Raw genomic sequence first — 17,500 nt, forward strand, 5'->3', positions numbered from 1 at the left:
GCAGTGGGACAGGATCTCCAGTTTCGAGCTGCAAGCTTCACTTGTTAGATTAACCTGAATCACTCCAGAACCCAAAGCAGAGCTTCACTTGTTAGATTAACCTGAATCACTCCAGAACCCAAATCAGAGCTTCACTTGTTAGATTAACCTGAATCAGCGCCGGAACCCGAATCAGAGTTCAAATATCTATCCAGCAAACGTTCACAGGAATATATACAACGCAGTGAGGAAAAAGGTAGAAGTAATTAAAAAAGAAGTGAAAATAGTGTCAGTATGTAAGTGACCAAAAGAGAACATATTTGTTATCTTATTTGGTTGTTTAAATATTTGGGAGTTTCTCTTAATCAGATTCATTTATCAGTATACAGTCTTAATCAGACTCATTTATCAGTATAGACTCATTGTGGCTTGTTGTCACTGATCATATGACCTCTGAAATCTTGGTCTATCCTCCATATAGTTCCTGTCTGTTTGTAATAGGAAACCTTCTGGGACAGAGGGAGTTTGAGACATGGTGTTGATTTCACCCTTTTTGTTCATGTTACTGCATATCAAAGGCAGAAAAAGTAGAATTTCAAAGGAATGTTTGTTTGTCAACCTTGAACCCCTGGCTGTGGAGCCAATCAGCAGCTCTCCCTTCACAGACTCTATGACATACAAGTGACTAGGAAAGAGTGAGGGGACACTAGTGAGCGTGTGTGTGTGTGTGTGTGTGTTAGTGTGTTTGTGTGTGTGTGTGTGAGAGTGAGAGAGAGTGTTAGTGTGTGTGTGTGTGTGTGTGTGTGTGAGTGTGTGTGTGTGTGTGAGAGAGTGTGTGTGTGTGTGTGTGTGTGTGTGTGTGTGTGTGTGTGTGTGTGTGTGTGTGTGTGTGTGTGTGTGTGTGTGTGTGTGTGTGTGTGTGTGTGTGTGTGTGTGTGTGTGTGTGTGTTGGGAGGAGAGTTTGTTTTGTTGTTGTAGTTGTTGTTTTCACTTCCCATTGTAAGAGGGATGAAAGGCAGACGTGGCCAAAGGGGAAGTAGAGGTGTGACCCCCCCATGGCTGTCTGAGTGTGTGTGTGTGTGTGTGTGTGTGTGTGTGTGTGTGTGTGTGTGTGTGTGTGTGTGTGTGTGGGTGTGTGTGTGTGAGAGAGAGAGAGAGGGGTGGGGTGTGGGGGGGTCCATCTCAGGTCTAACTGGTAAACCTGCTGTGTGTTTTCTATGTCCATGTCAAAGTATATCACTTCTGGAACGTAACGTGAAATGTTATGTCTTTCTCTCTCTCTCTGTCTCCCTCTCCTCTCCTCTCTATGTGTGTGTGTGTGTGTGTGTGTGTGTGTGTGTGTGTGTGTGTGTGTGTGTTGGATGTTGGTGGGAGGTGTTGACAGTGTTATATGTCTGTAATGTTTTTATTAGCCAACAGGTGTGTGTGACAGCAGCAGCAGCCCCCTGTGGCTAAGCAGTGCTATTAAGACCCTCATTACAGCAGCTATTAGCGGCCTGCCCAGCACCTCTTTGTGTGTGTGTGTGTGTGTGTGTGTGTGTGTGTGAGTGTGTGTGTGTGTGTGTGTGTGTGTGTGTGTGTGTGTGTGTGTGTGTGTGTGTGTGTGTGTGTGTGTGTGTGTGTGTGTGTGTGTGTGTGTGTGTGTGTCTAAAGCATGCCAAGCATCTCACAGGCTTGAGACAGCACAGGGCTGCTACATGGAGGTGAACATATAGCCCATGATGCTGCATATAGATATTTAGATAATACTTTTTATGACACAGCCCTTATTACACTGAAGCCATGCCTTTAAGTTCAGCATAGCAACGGTGTGTAGCAACATGTTAGCAATGTGTACTGCTTATATGGCACAAAACATCCCAGTGAGCCTGCTCTTCATCTGTTCTTTTCGTAAGTGTGATTGTAGCTAAAACATTTTTTTTTTATAAAATATAAGAGCTTTAAGGCAGTATCCCGATATCAGGGGACTGGGAACCTTTCCCATAGAGGCCTGCTGACTCCAGAGTTGGACATGAACCCTGAAGGCCAACACACATCCTAGAGAGCAGCCTGCTCTGAGTGCCAACACACACCCTAGAGAGCAGCCTGCTCTGGTTCCAGGTGCGGGTCAGAACCGGTCCTGGTTCTACTGCCTGGTTCTGGCAGCCTCTGATGATGTCGTGGGACCAGGCGGTACCTTCGAGATCATCTTGTCCCCAGGCTCCCAAGAGTGCAACTAGAGGTCGATTTCTCTCTAGAACGATTCTGTCTCGATTCAGAAATGCAAGCTGCATCGATTATTGCATTGTTCATAGAAAGTCATAATTTTGACAAGGAAAAACCTTTTCTCTAATAAAAAAATAGAGAAGGTAATTCATCTGTTGATTTTCTTTAATTATCAAACTCAAAGTAGGAAGTGATTTGAGACTCTGAGTAGCAAACTCAAATGTTTTAAAAATCGAGATGCATCGATAATCGTTTTATCGGTTTAGAATTGATAATCGATAATCGGTTTAGAATCGATAATCGGTTTAGAATCGAATCGTTGACCTCTGAATCGGAATCGAATCGAATCGTGAGGTGCCAAGAGATTCACACCCCTAAGTGCAACACACAGGCTGGACGAGACACACAGGCTGGACGAGACACACAGCCTGGACGAGTCACACAGCGGCCCTGGACGAGACACACAGCCTGGACGAGACACACAGCGGGCCTGGACGAGACACACAGCGGGCCTGGACGAGACACACAGCGGGCCTGGACGAGAAACACAGCGGGCCTGGACGAGACACACAGCCTGGACGAGACACACAGCGGGCCTGGACGAGACACACAGCGGGCCTGACGAGACACACAGCGGGCCTGGACGAGACACACAGCCTGGACGAGACACACAGCGGGCCTGGATGAGACACACAGGCTGGACGAGACACACAGCGGGCCTGGACGAGACACACAGCGGGCCTGGACGAGACACACAGCCTGGACGAGACACACAGGCTGGACGAGACACACAGCAGGCTTGAGTGGGACAAGTGTGATGTAAAGTTTAGCGAGGGCACACAGAGCCTGCTGATCTGTCTCAGATCTGATCTAGAGTGAGGTGGTGTGTGTGTTCAGATCTGAGTGAGGTGGTGTGTGGGTTAATATCTGATTCAGAGTGAGGTGGTGTGTTGGTTCAGATCTGATCTAGAGTGAGGTGGTGTGTGGGTTCAGATCTGATCTAGAGTGAGGTGGTGTGTGGGTGTGACAGACCGAGCCTCGGTTGCCGTCAAAAATGTGGGTTTGGCCCAAAAAGCTCAGAGACAGAGTGAGGGTTCAAAATATAAAGTTTTAATATCTTTTAAATATCCTGGAGAACTGCTAAGCATCTTTATTAGAAGACGACAAACAGCAACAGTCTCCAGGCATATCACCTGCTCCGCCTCTAAATGGGGTAGAGGACAATAGTCAGCAGTAACAAAGCTCAATTTAAAATACCTGCTTAGCCTCTAAATGGGGTAGAGGTCAAAACTCAGCAGTCAAAAAGCTCCACAGCGAAACACATACCTGACATGACAAGACTCCCCAAACTAGACGAACACTGAACATATATACATTGCGGCCAGCACCATTTCCACCCACCGGGGTAGACACAAAAACCAAACAATACAACAATGACAAACCAGACCCTGAGACACAAACATAGTATTTCCCCACTATCATCAATCAAATAAATAACTGTGTAATACATAAATAATGTCTCAAAGGTTTGTTAAAAGCCACCTTATCCAAGTGGTCTGGCCCAGACCATTTTAGAAGTCGCCCCTGCCAGTCTGGGCAATTAGCAGTTTCACTGAGGGAGGATCCAATTGTAATCAGTGGTATGAGTGTTTGTGTGTGCGTGTGTGTGCAAACCATGTCTGTTGGGTGCGCTAGTGGTCGCAAACATGGGGCAGAAGTGTGCAGTTCATGTGCGGTCGCACCACGACCGTCACAGTGGGTTCAGATATAATCTAGAGTGAGGTGGTGTGTGTGTTCAGATCTGATCTAGAGTGAGGTGGTGCGTGTGTTCAGATCTGATCTAGAGTGAGGTGGTGTGTGTGTTCAGATCTGATCTAGAGTGAGGTGGTGTGTGGGTTCAGATCTGATCTAGAGTGAGGTGGTGTGTGGGTTCAGATCTGATCTAGAGTGAGGTGGTGTGTGTGTTCAGATCTGATCTAGAGTGAGGTGGTGTGTGGGCTCAGATCTGATCTAGAGTGAGGTGGTGTGTGTGTTCAGATCTGATCTAGAGTGAGGTGGTGTGTGGGTTCAGATCTGATCTAGAGTGAGGTGGTGTGTGGGCTCAGATCTGACCACCACGTTTCTACATCTGCACGACTAGGCTGACGGACTTGTCATATGGAGAACGAGACTGAGGTCAGCCACGGGGTTTCCTGAGGAGAAGTGCAGGGGCGTGATTCCTCTCCCTCTGCTGCTCTTCCTCCTTCTGTGGAACTCTGCTGCGGCTCTCTGGGCTTTAGACATGATGTGAGACGACACGTCTTACCCTACCAATGACCACAGCAGACACACAGACGTCATGTGAGACGACACGTGTGTGTGAACCAATGACCACAGCAGACTCACAGCAGACTCACAGCAGTGCTCGTTAGGGCCGCTGGTGTGTTTCATGTCCTAAAGTCCAAACTGGATTTTGGCTGAGTCTGGACCTGATCTGGACCTGCTGAACATTTCACTGTGCTGAGCTTTCATGTATCATTTCACTGCGTTGAGCCTTTATATATCATTTCACTGTGTTGAGCTTTCAACTTCAAATCTCCTGTTCTTTTTCTCCCAGAGAAACACAGCTGTTCAGTAACGGATACAAATAAAACATAAAATAAACAACTACTACATAGATTAGAGGAATATGACAATTACAATAAGACAAAGGACATATTTACTAAGAGCATCACTGCAGTTACATGGTTTATACATGATTTAGGCTCATGTACATGTGAATGTGTGTGAAACAGCACTGTATGGTAAGTGTGTTGATATTGCAGTCACAGTAATGTTTGTATGTCTATTAACAATATGTTACCCATAATACACATGCTGTGTTAGTTTGTGATGTAATGTACATGTTGGGGGGGGTTCTCCCCTGATCTGTGGAAGCTTGACCAGTTCACATGCAACACCACGCCGTCATCTGACCGGAGCATCCCTTTCCACCATAGTCCCCATGACTGCTGGCAAACCACACAGAAAAGCGGGCCTTCCCCCTTCTTCCATTAGACACATGCACACACGCGCACGTGCACACACACACACACACACACACACACACACACACACATGCACACACACACACACACACACGCCCCCACAAGGCTTGTGCCCATATCTGGACATGACATAGCATTATCAGGGTATATATTAGAACAGGCAGACTGAATTCACACTCATCAGCAACAGTCAGAGCGAGAAGGGCTCAGCAAAGGCAAGTTCAGAAATGTGACCGTGTGTGTGTGTGTGTGTGTGTGTGTGTGTGTGTGTGTGTGTGTGTGCGTGTGTGTGTGTGTGTGCTCATTGCAGACTAACTAACAGTTACTAACGGTTCTCAGCAAACAAATTGTACTTGGTAGCCTCCAGGTGACTAGCAGGATGTAGATCACTAGGGACACTGATTCATGAGCAGGTAGAGAGCTAGGAACGCTTCTCAGAGTGTTTGAGATTCTTTTCTGACTTTCTGTCTTCTTCCGACTGGGCAGCTCATGGTGGTTGCCGTGGTAAAATAGATTACTTAGATATTGGGCTGTTGAAGGTTGTGTTCTCACTGACATGTTTTTTTTCTATTTTAAACCAGGGTGTGATTATCAGCATAGTTCAACGTTCATCAGCGTGCCAGTATGATTACTACATTCGTTTTGCTCTGTTGCCTGGCGGTTCTGGTATTGTACGTTCTCTCCTCACTGTTCCTGCTACGGAACCCGCAGATCCTTCACACCAGGAAGCATCTGGCGTTCTCCGCTCGGAACATAGCACACAGAGGAGGTAGGACCTGTCTCACTGACAGCACACCATCTGGACATCAGCCATGTTAACCTACTAACTATGGACAAGATGTCTTCAGAGTACATTTGATACATATATCAACATATATATCATATCATATCATATATATCAACAGTCCTATAAAATAAACGCTAAAATAAGTAATTGGATTACTTGGTTGAGAAACATATTATGATTACACTAGTTCATTACCCTTCTACCTGACCCAGGGTCGAAGATGACCTTCAAGTCAATACATGCAGCATATTCATTAATCTGACTTGATCTGAGATTGAACATATTCACTAATCTGACTTGATCTGAGAATAAATGTATTCGTTAAACTGGCCTGATCTGAGATTGAAACTGAAACACATCTGGCCTGATCTGAGGCCAGACATGTGCAAACTAATCGCTGCTCTCTAGCTGTCACTGCCCAATGCTGACTGAAACTGGCAAACTTCTCATAGCTGAACATCCAATTCATCTTTTAAAAGGTAATTGACAGCTGTGTCAGTGGTGATTGACAGCTCCTCTGTGTTTGTCAGGGGCTGGAGAGAGGATTGAGAACACCGTGGAGGCATACACTCAGTGAGTCACGTCATCTTTCACTTTCACTCTCTGACATACACTCAGTGAGTCACATCATCTTTCACTTTCACTCTCTGTCTTCCCTCAACGTTTTGTCTCGTGTCTCATTCCAGCTCCTCTCCCTCTCCTCTGTCTCGCCCTCCATCTCTCTTATTCTCTTCTGTCTCTCTGACCCTCTCTCTCTCATTCTCTTCTGTCTCTCCCTCCATCTCTCTCTCATTCTCTTCTGTCTATCTGACCATCTCTCTCTCCCTCGCCTCTGTCTCTCCCTCCATCTCTCTCTCATTCTCTTTGCTGTCTCTCTGACCATCTCTCTCTCTCATTCTCCTCTGTCTCTCTGACCATCTCTCTCTTATTCTCCTCTGTCTCTCCCTCCATCTCTCTCTCCCTCTCTTCTGTCTCTCCCTCCATCTCTCTCTCATTCTCCTCTGTCTCTCTGACCATCTCTCTCTCATTCTCCTCTGTCTCTCCCTCCATCTCTCTCTCCCTCTCCTCTGTCTATCTCTCCATCTCTCTCTTATTCTCTTCTGTCTATCTGACCATCTCTCTCTCATTCTCCCAACAGTTTCCTTCTAAAGTTTCCTTTTTTCTTTCTCCTTTTGTCTCTGTCTCTTTCTATATATTTCGGTCTGTCCCTTTGTCTCTTACATGTTGAAATGTCCAGTCTCTTTCCCACCATGTGTCTGTCTCTCCCTCTATCTCTCTCCCTCTCCTTCTGTCTGTCTCTAACCACTTATCTATTCCACTCTCTCCATCCATCTATCTCTCTCTACATCTGTTCCTCTCTGACCATGTATCTGTCTATCCCACTCTCTCCCTCTATCTGTCCCTTTCTCCATCTGTTCATCTCTGACCATGTATCTGTCTATCCTGCTCTCTCCCTCTCCCTCTATCTCTCTCTATCTGTCCATCTCTGACCATGTATCTGTCTATCCAACTCTCTCCCTCTCTCTCTCTCAATCTGACCATGTATCTGTCTATCCAACTCTCTCCCTCTATCTCTCTCCATCTGTTCATCTCTGACCATGTATCTGTGTATCCCACTCTCTCTCTCTCTCTCAATCTGTTCATCCCTGGCCATGTATCTGTCTATCCCTCTCTCTCTCCCTGTCTCTCTCTCAATCTGTTCATCTCTGGCCATGTATCTGTCTATCCCTCTCTCTCTCCCTCTCTCTCTCTCCATCTGTTCATCTCTGGCCATGTATCTGTCTATCCCTCTCTCTCTCCCTCTCTCTCTCCATCTGTCTATCTCTGACCATGTATCTGTCTATCCCGCTCTCCTATAGTGCTGTTGAGGTGGGAGCAGACATGTTGGAGCTGGACTGTCACATGACTAAGGACGGTCACGTGGTCGTGTCACATGATGAGGACCTCAGAAGACAGACAGGAAAGGATGTCATGATCTCTTCATTGAACGTGCAGGTGTGAATACAACTGACTGTGGTTCTGCTCCCGTGGTTCAGAATAGGTCCTGTTTGAGTAGTTATAAGATGACAGCTATAGTCTGCTCGCAGGGTACTGAGTCAGTGATCAGGTTCCTGCTCCTATCTTTCAGGAACTGCCCCTCTATAAAGAGAGACTGGAGGTGACGTTCAACACAGGTATGTGTGTGTGTGCGTGTGTGTGTGTGTGTGTGTGTGTGTGTGTGAGTGTGTGTGTGTGTGTGTGTGTATGTCTCGCTTGTTGCTTTCCTCTTCCCACTCAACCCTAGTTCAGCTCACTGGTGTCTCTTCCTCTTCCCACTCAACTCAACCCTAGTTCAGCTCACTGGTCTCTCTTCCCACTCAAGCCTAGTTCAGCTCACTGGTGTCTCTTCCTCTTCCCACTCAACTCAACCCTAGTTCATCCCACTGGTGTCTCTTCCCACTCAACCCTAGTTCAACTCACTGGTCTCTCTTCTCACTCAACCCTAGTTCAGCTCACTGGTGTGTCTCTTCCTCTTCCCACTCAACCCTAGTTCAGCTCACTGGTCTCTCTTCCCACTCAACCCTAGTTCAGCTCACTGGTCTCTCTTCCTCTTCCCACTCAACCCTAGTTCAACTCACTGGTCTCCCTTCCCACTCAACCCTAGTTCAGCTCACTGGTCTCTCTTCCCACTCAACCCTAGTTCAGCTCACTGGTCTCTCTTCCCAATCAACCCTAGTTCAGCTCACTGGTGTCTCTTCCTCTTCCCACTCCACCCTAGTTCAGCTCACTGGTCTCTCTTCCCACTCAACCCTAGTTCAGCTCACTGGTCTCTCTTCCCACTCAACCCTAGTTCAGCTCACTGGTCTCTCTTCCTCTTCCCACTCAACCCTAGTTCAACTCACTGGTGTCTCTTCTCACTCAACCCTAGTTCAGCTCACTGGTGTCTCTTCCTCTTCCCACTCAACCCTAGTTCAGCTCACTGGTCTCTCATCCCACTCAACCCTAGTTCAGCTCAGCCTTTGAAGGATCTCACAGTCTTTAAGACAATAATGTGAAAACAAAGTGAGTCACAGTGAGACGAACGAGAAGGTTGCCTCTGACGACCGCTCCTGGTCTGCAGGTCAGTTCAGCACGGGACAGGACAGGAAGTTTGCGCTGTTAGAGGATGTCTTCAAGACATTCCCTACAATTCCCATCAACATCGAGGTCAAGGTGGAGGACGACACGCTCATAGAAAAGGTCAACACTTTTTATTTTACATTTGTGACCAAAGTTTTTTTATTCTGAGGTAGTTCTTTGCCTTTCTTACTGTTTTTCAAAACACAGATAAAGTGTAATCTGTTTCTAAGGTTTTATCCTACTGTGTACTGAACTTTATGAATGTTTTTCTGAAATTTAAAACAAAACCAAACTAATATCCATCCATCACTATCTGCTCTCTCATTGTGTAAAGCGATGCTATGTGTGTGTGTGTGTGTGTGTGTGAGTGTGAGTGTGAGTGTGTGAGTGTGAGTGTGAGTGTGAGTGTGAGTGTGAGTGTGAGTGTGAGTGTGTGAGTGTGAGTGTGTGTGAGTGTGTTTGTATACTCATTTCTGTCCATCTCTGTGTCTTGCTTTAGGTTGCATCTTTGGTAAGGTCTTACGGGAGAGATGCCATCACTGTATGGGCCACAGAAAGCAATGACCTCTTGTCCAAATGCAGGAAACAGGTACACAGTATTAATGTGTGTATGTGTGTGTGTGTGTGTGTGTGTGTGAGCGTGTGCGTGTGTGTGTGTGTGTGTGTGTGTGTGTGTGTGTGCGCGTGAGCGTGTGCGTGTGTGTTTGTGTGTGTGCTTGTCTTTGTGTTGTGTGGTCAGTTAGCTCAGAGGTATATGTATGGTATAAAAATACTCACTGCTTGTGTTTGTGTCTATCTATATGTGTGTGTGTGTGTGTGTGTGTGTGTAGAACTCAGCCATGCCGTTCATGTTCACCTTGAGGAGAGGCCTTATGCTGCTGCTATTCTTCTACACTGGTCTGCTACCCTTCATACCACTGAGAGAAAACCTGCTGCAGTTCTACCTGCCCAGAGTCTTCAACAGGTGTGTGTGTTGTGTGTGTGTGTGTGTGTGTGTGTGTGTGTGTGTGTGTGTGTGTGTGTGTGTGTGTGTGTGTGTGTGTGTGTGTGTGTGAGTGTGTGTGTGTGTGTGTGTGTGTGTGTGTCTGCAGCACTTCTACATAGCCTGGTCTTCAGTGCTGCATGCCTGCCTGTAGTGTGTGTGTCTGTGTGTGTGTGTGTGTGTGTGTGTGTGTGTGTGTGTGTGTGTGTGTGTGTGTGTGTGTGTGTGTGTGTGTGTGATGCAGCTGTCTAAATCCTCTCTTCCTGTGTCCACAGGAAGTACATTCCAGACGAGAGCCTCCTGCGACACAGACTGGTCATCTTCCTCATAGAGAAGTGAGAACACAAGGCCTTCACACACAACAACACACACTCTCAAACACATACACACAACAACAACACACACTCTCAAACACACACACACACAACAACACACACTCTCAAACACATACACACACAACAACACACACAGACTGGTCATCTTCCTCATAGAGAAGTGAGAACACAAGGCCTTCACATTCCAACAGACGCTAAGCTAAACAACTGTGCCAGCATATATCAGCTTCTTTTTCAGCTGAACTGGATATTTAACACTGAATTTAAATGTGTTTGTATACACAGTATCAGTTCATCCAGGAATCAGGGAAAATGCTAGCCTGACAATGTCATACTCATAATTCTAGTCAGAATATGAGTCTGATACCGCTCCATTGGGCTGTGATTATGGGGCGTGTTTCAACCGAACCAGGGAAAAAAATGCCTCTTCGCTCAATTGGATATATGTAGAACCAATCAGAGCAACGTAGTATGACCATAACGTAGACCATGGGGCCAGCTGATACATTAAACTTTTACCGGATCCCATAGGAAGGACGGCAAAAACATATTTTCGATCGACAAATGCCTTGATCGCGTTTCTCTGTTCCTCTTTCAAAATGAATGTCCTGTCAATGTCTTCTAAAACAGACTCGAATCTCCACATTTCAGCTCTCCAACGGCAGCCATGTTTGTTGAAAACGAATTCACCCCAAAAGCTCTTTGGTGACGTGGTTGATTACGTTACGGTTGATCATCTGTCCATCATCGTATAAAGCCCGCCCTGACAATTTGATTGGTCTATCTATCTCCTCACAGATTTTTGTGAGGAGATAGTTTCTCCCCAACGGAGCGACACCAGACCGAACTTCCCGACCTAAAATGTTGTGGGCGGGGCTAAGTTCGTCTGGCATCCAGGCTAGGAAAATGCTGTTGTAGTGTAGAAATCCATGTGTTGAGGGAACCTGTGCTTGTTTAGACTAACCGTTGAATTGTGTCTGAAAATGGTAACATTCAGGACTGTGCTCTGTGCTAAAAGGACTACAGAGGGATCTGTCTCTTAATTCCTCTCTCACTTTATTCCTCTCTCTCTCTCTTTCTTCCTTTCTCTCCATGTCTCACGCTCTTCCTGTCAGGCTGACCATGAGAAAGGCTTTGTTCGAGCACCTGGTGAAAAGAGGAATCGAGGTACATTTTTAATGTTGTGTCATTGCACCTTAAGAACATCAAATCCATCTACTGTTGACTACGTGATTTGTGCTAAATACAAAGAAATATAGTACACGACACGGTTGAACTGAAATACAGTCTACATACTTCAATTCCCTGAAATGACCCTGCTTCACATGATTCATCAATCATGTTATAGTCTAGGTCTTACAGATCAATCTACTGGACCCACGTGGGTCATCAGTTTTGGTCATCATGCCCTGGGTCTTAACGCCCCTCTCGTTCCTCCCCTGTGTCTGTCCCACGTGGGTCATCAGTGGTCATCACGCCCTGGGTCTTAAAGTCCCTCTCGTTCCTCCCCTGTGTCTGTCCCACAGGTGCAGCTGTTTGTGTGCAACGAAGACAGCGACATAGAGGCCGCCTTTGCAGTGGGGGCGACAGGAGTGATGACAGACTACCCCTCCCTCTTATCCGACTGGCTGCGGAAACACCCCAACATTCCACCCCGCTCTGTCATCCAGGCTAAAAATCTGTGACCTTACAAACACACACACACACTCACACAAATACAGACATACATACACACACCACACACAAAGACATAGACACATACACACACACCACATCTCTCTATGTACACAGATGTACCTCAACCTTCACCCAGTGACTGAGAGCAGCTCTCCCTGCCACAGGCTTCACTTCAGAGGCTACTGAACACACACACACACACACACACACACCCCCACACACACACCCATAATCCCCCACCCAGTGACTGCCGCAGGACTCCCTGTACTCATACACACAGAGCTCAACTGAGCCTTTCATCACCACAGAGGCTTCAGTTCAGTGGCTAACACTCACACACACACACACACACACACACACACACACACCCACACCCACACCCACACACCCATGCTCACACGCTCACACACTCACACTCACACAAATACACACACACACACACACTCACACACACACACACTCCCTCACGCAGTGACAGTGAGAGCAGTCGGTTCTACCTGCCCACCAGCTCCACCTGAGCCTCCATAGATCCTTGACTTCATCTCTGTTCATTAACTGTCCAACACAGATCATGTCCCATGTAACTACAGCACTTTAAAGATTATTAGTGTATTCATTTAAAATGTATTTCTATGTGTATTATATGTTACTGTATGTACCAGTGGCATTTAGCTCTTACACCTGTCACTATAGGATATGTGTTGCACACACATTTTTTTATAGGTTTGTGAAACTGTGCTTTAAATGTCAAAAGTGTGATTAAATCAAACTATAATTCTCCTGGACTTGGGGCACTGAGGAATATGATTATTCATCTATTTGTGGAACAAACTGCTGGGATCGGACATGACCCCTGTCAGTGTCCTTCTTATTTAGTGCACAAAGACATGACCCCTGTCAGAGTCCCTCTTATTTAGTGCACAAAGACATGACCCCTGTCAGAGTCCCTCTTATTTAGTGCACAAAGACATGACCCCTGTCAGAGTCCTTCTTATTTAGTGCACAAAGACATGACCCCTGTCAGAGTCCCTCTTATTTAGTGCACAAATACTTGACTTGACCCGTGTGATTCTGCCGAGTTTAAGTCCAAAGAAAAGCCCAGGTTATGATTCCTAGTTTATTAGTGTGCATGAGAAACACATAAACAAACACACATTTGTGTTCAAACACACATTTGACATACAGTCATCTAAGTAACGTCATCCAAAAGGAAAGACACCGTCCCTGATGAACTGTTGGAAGTCAGTTAGTTCTCTGCAACTGGTGTCATCAACTCAGGCTCTGATTGGTCAAACAACCTCAAGGGGGTCTCTGTCACTCTTGGAGATTGCCACGGTTACAGACTCTGGCAAGCGGATGGTCAGCCTCTCTTTGAACATCGCCAGGAAACCACGTTCACTGTTACTGTGGTCACTGAGGATCACACTGGTTCCCTTGGCGACAGCATCCAGGACCTCGTGGTGAGACATCTCACCTGGTAGACATACAAAAAACAAAACAATCAACAGGCAAACTGACCAATAGCAATACTAAAAGACCAACACTAGCCTCTCTTGGAGATGAAGCCTGGCCTAGTCTAGTGAGTGTGTGTGTGTGTTGTATGACAGGTCTTTGCACGTGGTTGGTGTGTGTGTGTGTGTGTGTGTGTGTGTGGGGGGGGGGGGGGGGGGGGGGGGTCAGGGTACATAAGTGAACAGTAATGCAGAGAGAACTCATTGGTGCCTCCTTGGCTTTGTGATATAACTGATGGTGGGTGGCCACTGGTGGGAGCGAATGATGTAAAGGTATCTCAGAGTGTGTGAGGTGTGTGTAAGGTATGTAAGGTGTGTGAGGTGTGAGTGTGTACGTGGTGTGAGTAAGGTGTGTGTGAGGTGAGTAAGGTGTGTGTGAGGTGAGCGGGTATGGTGAGTGTATGTGTGTGTGGGGGGCTCACCTGTGATGTACAGGTCTGCTTTAACTCCTTGTAGCACAGATGCTCCTGACCCCGCACACACTGCTACTGTGCTCACAGAGGACTCTAGAGAAACATCAGCACACACACACTTAATTAACACACACACACACACACACACACACTCTCAAACACATACACACACACCAACACACACTCTCAAACACATACACACACACACAACAACACACACACTCTCAAACACATATACACACACAACAACACACACTCTCAAACACATACACACACACAACAACACATACACACAAACACACACTCTCAAACACACACACATCAACACACACTCTCAAACAAAAACAACAACACACACTCAAACACACACACAACAACACACACACTCAAACACACACACACACACACACACAACAACACACACTCAAACACACACACACACACACACACACACACACAACAACACACACTCTCAAACACACATACACACACACTCTCAAACACACACACACACACACAGCACAGGGCCCCTCTCTCACTTGCCTCTCTTCTTCTTCTTCTTCTTCTTCTTCTCCTACTCTCCCCCCCTCCCTCCCACCCTCTCTTCTTCCCCCTCCCTCTCTCTCCTCACCTGTGGTTCTCTGATGCCCGAGCGCCAGCCTCAGGTGAGGCAGACCCAGGTGAGATTTCATCCGCTGGACCGCCATCGCCACGGTTACGGGCTCATCCAGGACACACATCCGTCCCTGCCCACAGCCCAGGAGGGGCGCCTGAGGATGGAGGGATGGAGGAAAGATGAGAGAACAAGAATACGGAGAAGAAGAAAACGAGGGAGCCGTCTCTGTGATAGACGATAGCAGACCAGTTTCATGGCTTCTTGCTTGTGTTACATATTTATTCATTAGGTGAGGTGAAGTGAGGTGAGGTGAGGTGAAGTGAGGTGAGGTGAGGGGGTGAGGTGAGGTGGGGGGGTGAGGTGAGGCGAGGTGAGGTGAGGTGAGGTGGGGTGGAGGTGAGGTGAGGCGAGGCTGGCTGAGAGTATCCATGGTCAGGCCGTGCTCAGATGAGACGTCACGGTAACTTACCGGCTGCAGCTGTGTGATGCTCAGGCTGGGGCTCACTGCTGCATGTCCTACCAGCATCTGAACACAGGGGGTCAGCGCTGAGGCAGCACAGGTCACACTCACATGGTAGCCATCAGGCTCTGACCTGAGGCACATAGACAAGGAGAGAGAACAGTCAGTGGATGGAGAAATGAAAAAGACTTTAATGGCCAAAAACACAGTTACCCCTCTCTCTCTCTCTCTCTCTCTCTCTCATTATGTGGTGTACTGGAGTGAGTTGCGCCTGTGGTGCTATTTACTGATCTGTGTTTGTGTGTGTGTGTGTGTGTGTGCGCGCGTGTGTGTGTGTGTGTGTGTGTGTGTGTGTGTGTGTGTGTGTGTGTGTGTGTGTGTGTGTGTGTGTGTGTGTGTGTGTGTGTGTGTGTGTGTGTGTGTGTGTGTGTGTGTGTGTGTGTGTTACCTAACAGTGGTGTGGTGCTGTAGGTTGCTGGTCTCCGTCTCTCTCAGGTCGGCCATGATGACGTTGAGCTGCTCTTGATTCCTAACGCAGAACTCCAGCTTGTGCCTCTGGGGGGCGCTGGAGAGGGCCTGACTCAGCACAGACACACTCCCACTACCTGAGGAAGGGAAGAACATGACTCAGCACAGACACACTCCCACTACCTGAGGGAGGGCAGACCACACCACAGTCGTCTTACATTCCCCCAAATCAGAGCAACACCAAGGCCACAGTCAAATAGCCCTGTTTACTCAGGAAGGTTCCTAACTGAGTGAAATGACACAGAAGTATCTAAGTGGCAGGCATGATAAGAGCTGGTTGAATTCTCTAAATACTGAAGGAAAGGTGCTTAAGTGCTTCCTTTCTTATCTCCTTGAGCATAGGGGTACACTGGAGCATCCCTTGTGGAAGGAAAGGAGATAATGCCTTCCCACAATTCCTTGCGGCAGGAACATTTAAAGATCTGCCATTGCATAATTACTTAGTCTAGTGTGAGTGCAGTCGGGTTCTAGTGTGAGTGCAGTCGGGTTCTCTTGGCACCACGGTTGTCTTTAGAGTCCTTACGAATTCTTCTTCACATCTTTCCTTGACCTCCTGACGTTTTCCATCAAGGTCAAGGAAAAGTGATTATGAAAAGGCATAAAATAGTCCTCCAGTGGCCACCTTCCATTTCCCTAAATATGGTTAACATGCATAGTGGCCATTTAACTTTTTCCCCAAATCAGGGATTTTGATCCTGAAGGAAACCGACACGGTATTAGTTTCCCATTTATCCCTGACTCAGAAGCATCCGACTAAAGTCTGCATGGTGTATGTGTATATAACAATAATAATAATAATAATAATAATAATAATAATATAATCAGGACGACCTTAGCGAGACAAGTGAGTGGGTTCATCTCATCAAGTCTCCCCACATGAGATCAGTCAGGTGTGGCAGCGCAGGGAGAGATGGGAAGCACGCAGCACACAGGGTTTCCCACAGGGTTTCCCAGGGGCGTGACTGAAACCAGGGGTTAGTTCAGCTCTGGGTCAAGTCAGTCATTATAATGGTCTTGACTAGCTCAATCAGGGCTGCAATTAGATAGTCCAAAAATGACATCATATGAACTTTCCTAACCACTTTTCCTTGACCTTGATGGAAAACGTCATGAGGTCAAGGAAAGTTGTGGAGGACAAATCATTAGGACTTTGGAAAAGCCAGCCGTGGTGCTATAACAATCCAACTGCACTTACACTGGGCTACATCATTGTGCTACGTTATGCAATGTTGCAATTGATGTGATTGATTGTCTTTAAATGTTGCTGCCGCAAATAATTGTGGCACGGCAATACTTCCTTTCCTTTCGTAGAGGATGGAGACTATGTGACTGCAGCCCAGGTCTGTTGAGCTTCTCAAGAAGACCAGCAGCAGTAAGGGAAGTGATGTCAGGAGCCATATTTGAGAGCCAGTAGCAGTAAGGGAAGTGATGTCAGGAGCCATATAAGAGAGCCAGCAGCAGTAAGGGAAGTGATGTCAGGAGCCATGTTAGAGAGCCAGCAACAGTAAGGGAAGTGATGTCAGGAGCGATGTTAGGGAGCCAACAGCAGTAAGGGAAGTGATGTCAGGAGCCATGTTAGAGAGCCAGCAGCAGTAAGGGAAGTGATGTCAGGGGAAGTGATGTCAGGAGCCATGTTAGAGAGCCAGCAGCAGTAAGGGAAGTGATGTCAGGAGCCATGTTAGAGAGCCAGCAGCAGTAAGGGAAGTGATGTCAGGAGCCATGTTAGAGAGCCTGGACAGGAGTGCATATTGTGCACACATGCATACATGCAGCAGTAGAGATGGTAAATAGAACACAGCAACAGAAATACGGGAGATATCTTACCCATTCCTCCGATCAGCCAATCATTGACCCCGCCCTTGATGCTGTCCCACGAGGTGTG

At 47.0% G+C, this 17,500-nt stretch overlaps 2 protein-coding genes across 5 annotated transcripts in view; one reads left to right on the forward strand and one right to left on the reverse strand.

Moving 5' to 3' along the window:
• Positions 1–5,795: 5,795 nt before the first annotated feature.
• Positions 5,796–12,445, forward strand: gdpd3b (glycerophosphodiester phosphodiesterase domain containing 3b). Its single transcript, XM_031568265.1, has 10 exons — positions 5,796–5,979; positions 6,528–6,570; positions 7,857–7,992; positions 8,126–8,171; positions 9,098–9,216; positions 9,596–9,685; positions 9,927–10,060; positions 10,354–10,413; positions 11,529–11,580; positions 11,940–12,445. The coding sequence occupies exons 1-10, from the start codon at positions 5,835–5,837 to the stop codon at positions 12,096–12,098; spliced, it is 984 nt and encodes a 327-aa protein (XP_031424125.1). The 5' UTR covers positions 5,796–5,834; the 3' UTR covers positions 12,099–12,445.
• Positions 12,446–13,193: 748 nt separating this feature from the next.
• The window catches only part of nif3l1 (NIF3 NGG1 interacting factor 3-like 1 (S. cerevisiae)), a 5,802-nt gene continuing 1,495 nt past the window's right edge, over positions 13,194–17,500 (reverse strand). For all 4 annotated transcript variants that reach the window (XM_012837732.3, XM_012837731.3, XM_042707648.1 and 1 more), the window contains 6 exons: positions 17,443–17,500; positions 15,539–15,695; positions 15,100–15,223; positions 14,646–14,784; positions 14,024–14,107; positions 13,194–13,564 (listed from right to left, as the gene is read on the reverse strand). The exon at positions 17,443–17,500 is cut by the window's right edge and continues 617 nt beyond it. In XM_012837732.3, the coding sequence (XP_012693186.1) occupies positions 13,380–13,564; positions 14,024–14,107; positions 14,646–14,784; positions 15,100–15,223; positions 15,539–15,695; positions 17,443–17,500 (747 nt within the window). In that variant the 3' untranslated portion in view covers positions 13,194–13,379. The remainder of the gene's footprint in view (positions 13,565–14,023; positions 14,108–14,645; positions 14,785–15,099; positions 15,224–15,538; positions 15,696–17,442) is intronic.

Source organism: Clupea harengus, chromosome 1 (genome assembly GCF_900700415.2).
Source record: "Clupea harengus chromosome 1, Ch_v2.0.2, whole genome shotgun sequence".
NCBI lineage: Eukaryota > Metazoa > Chordata > Actinopteri > Clupeiformes > Clupeidae > Clupea > Clupea harengus.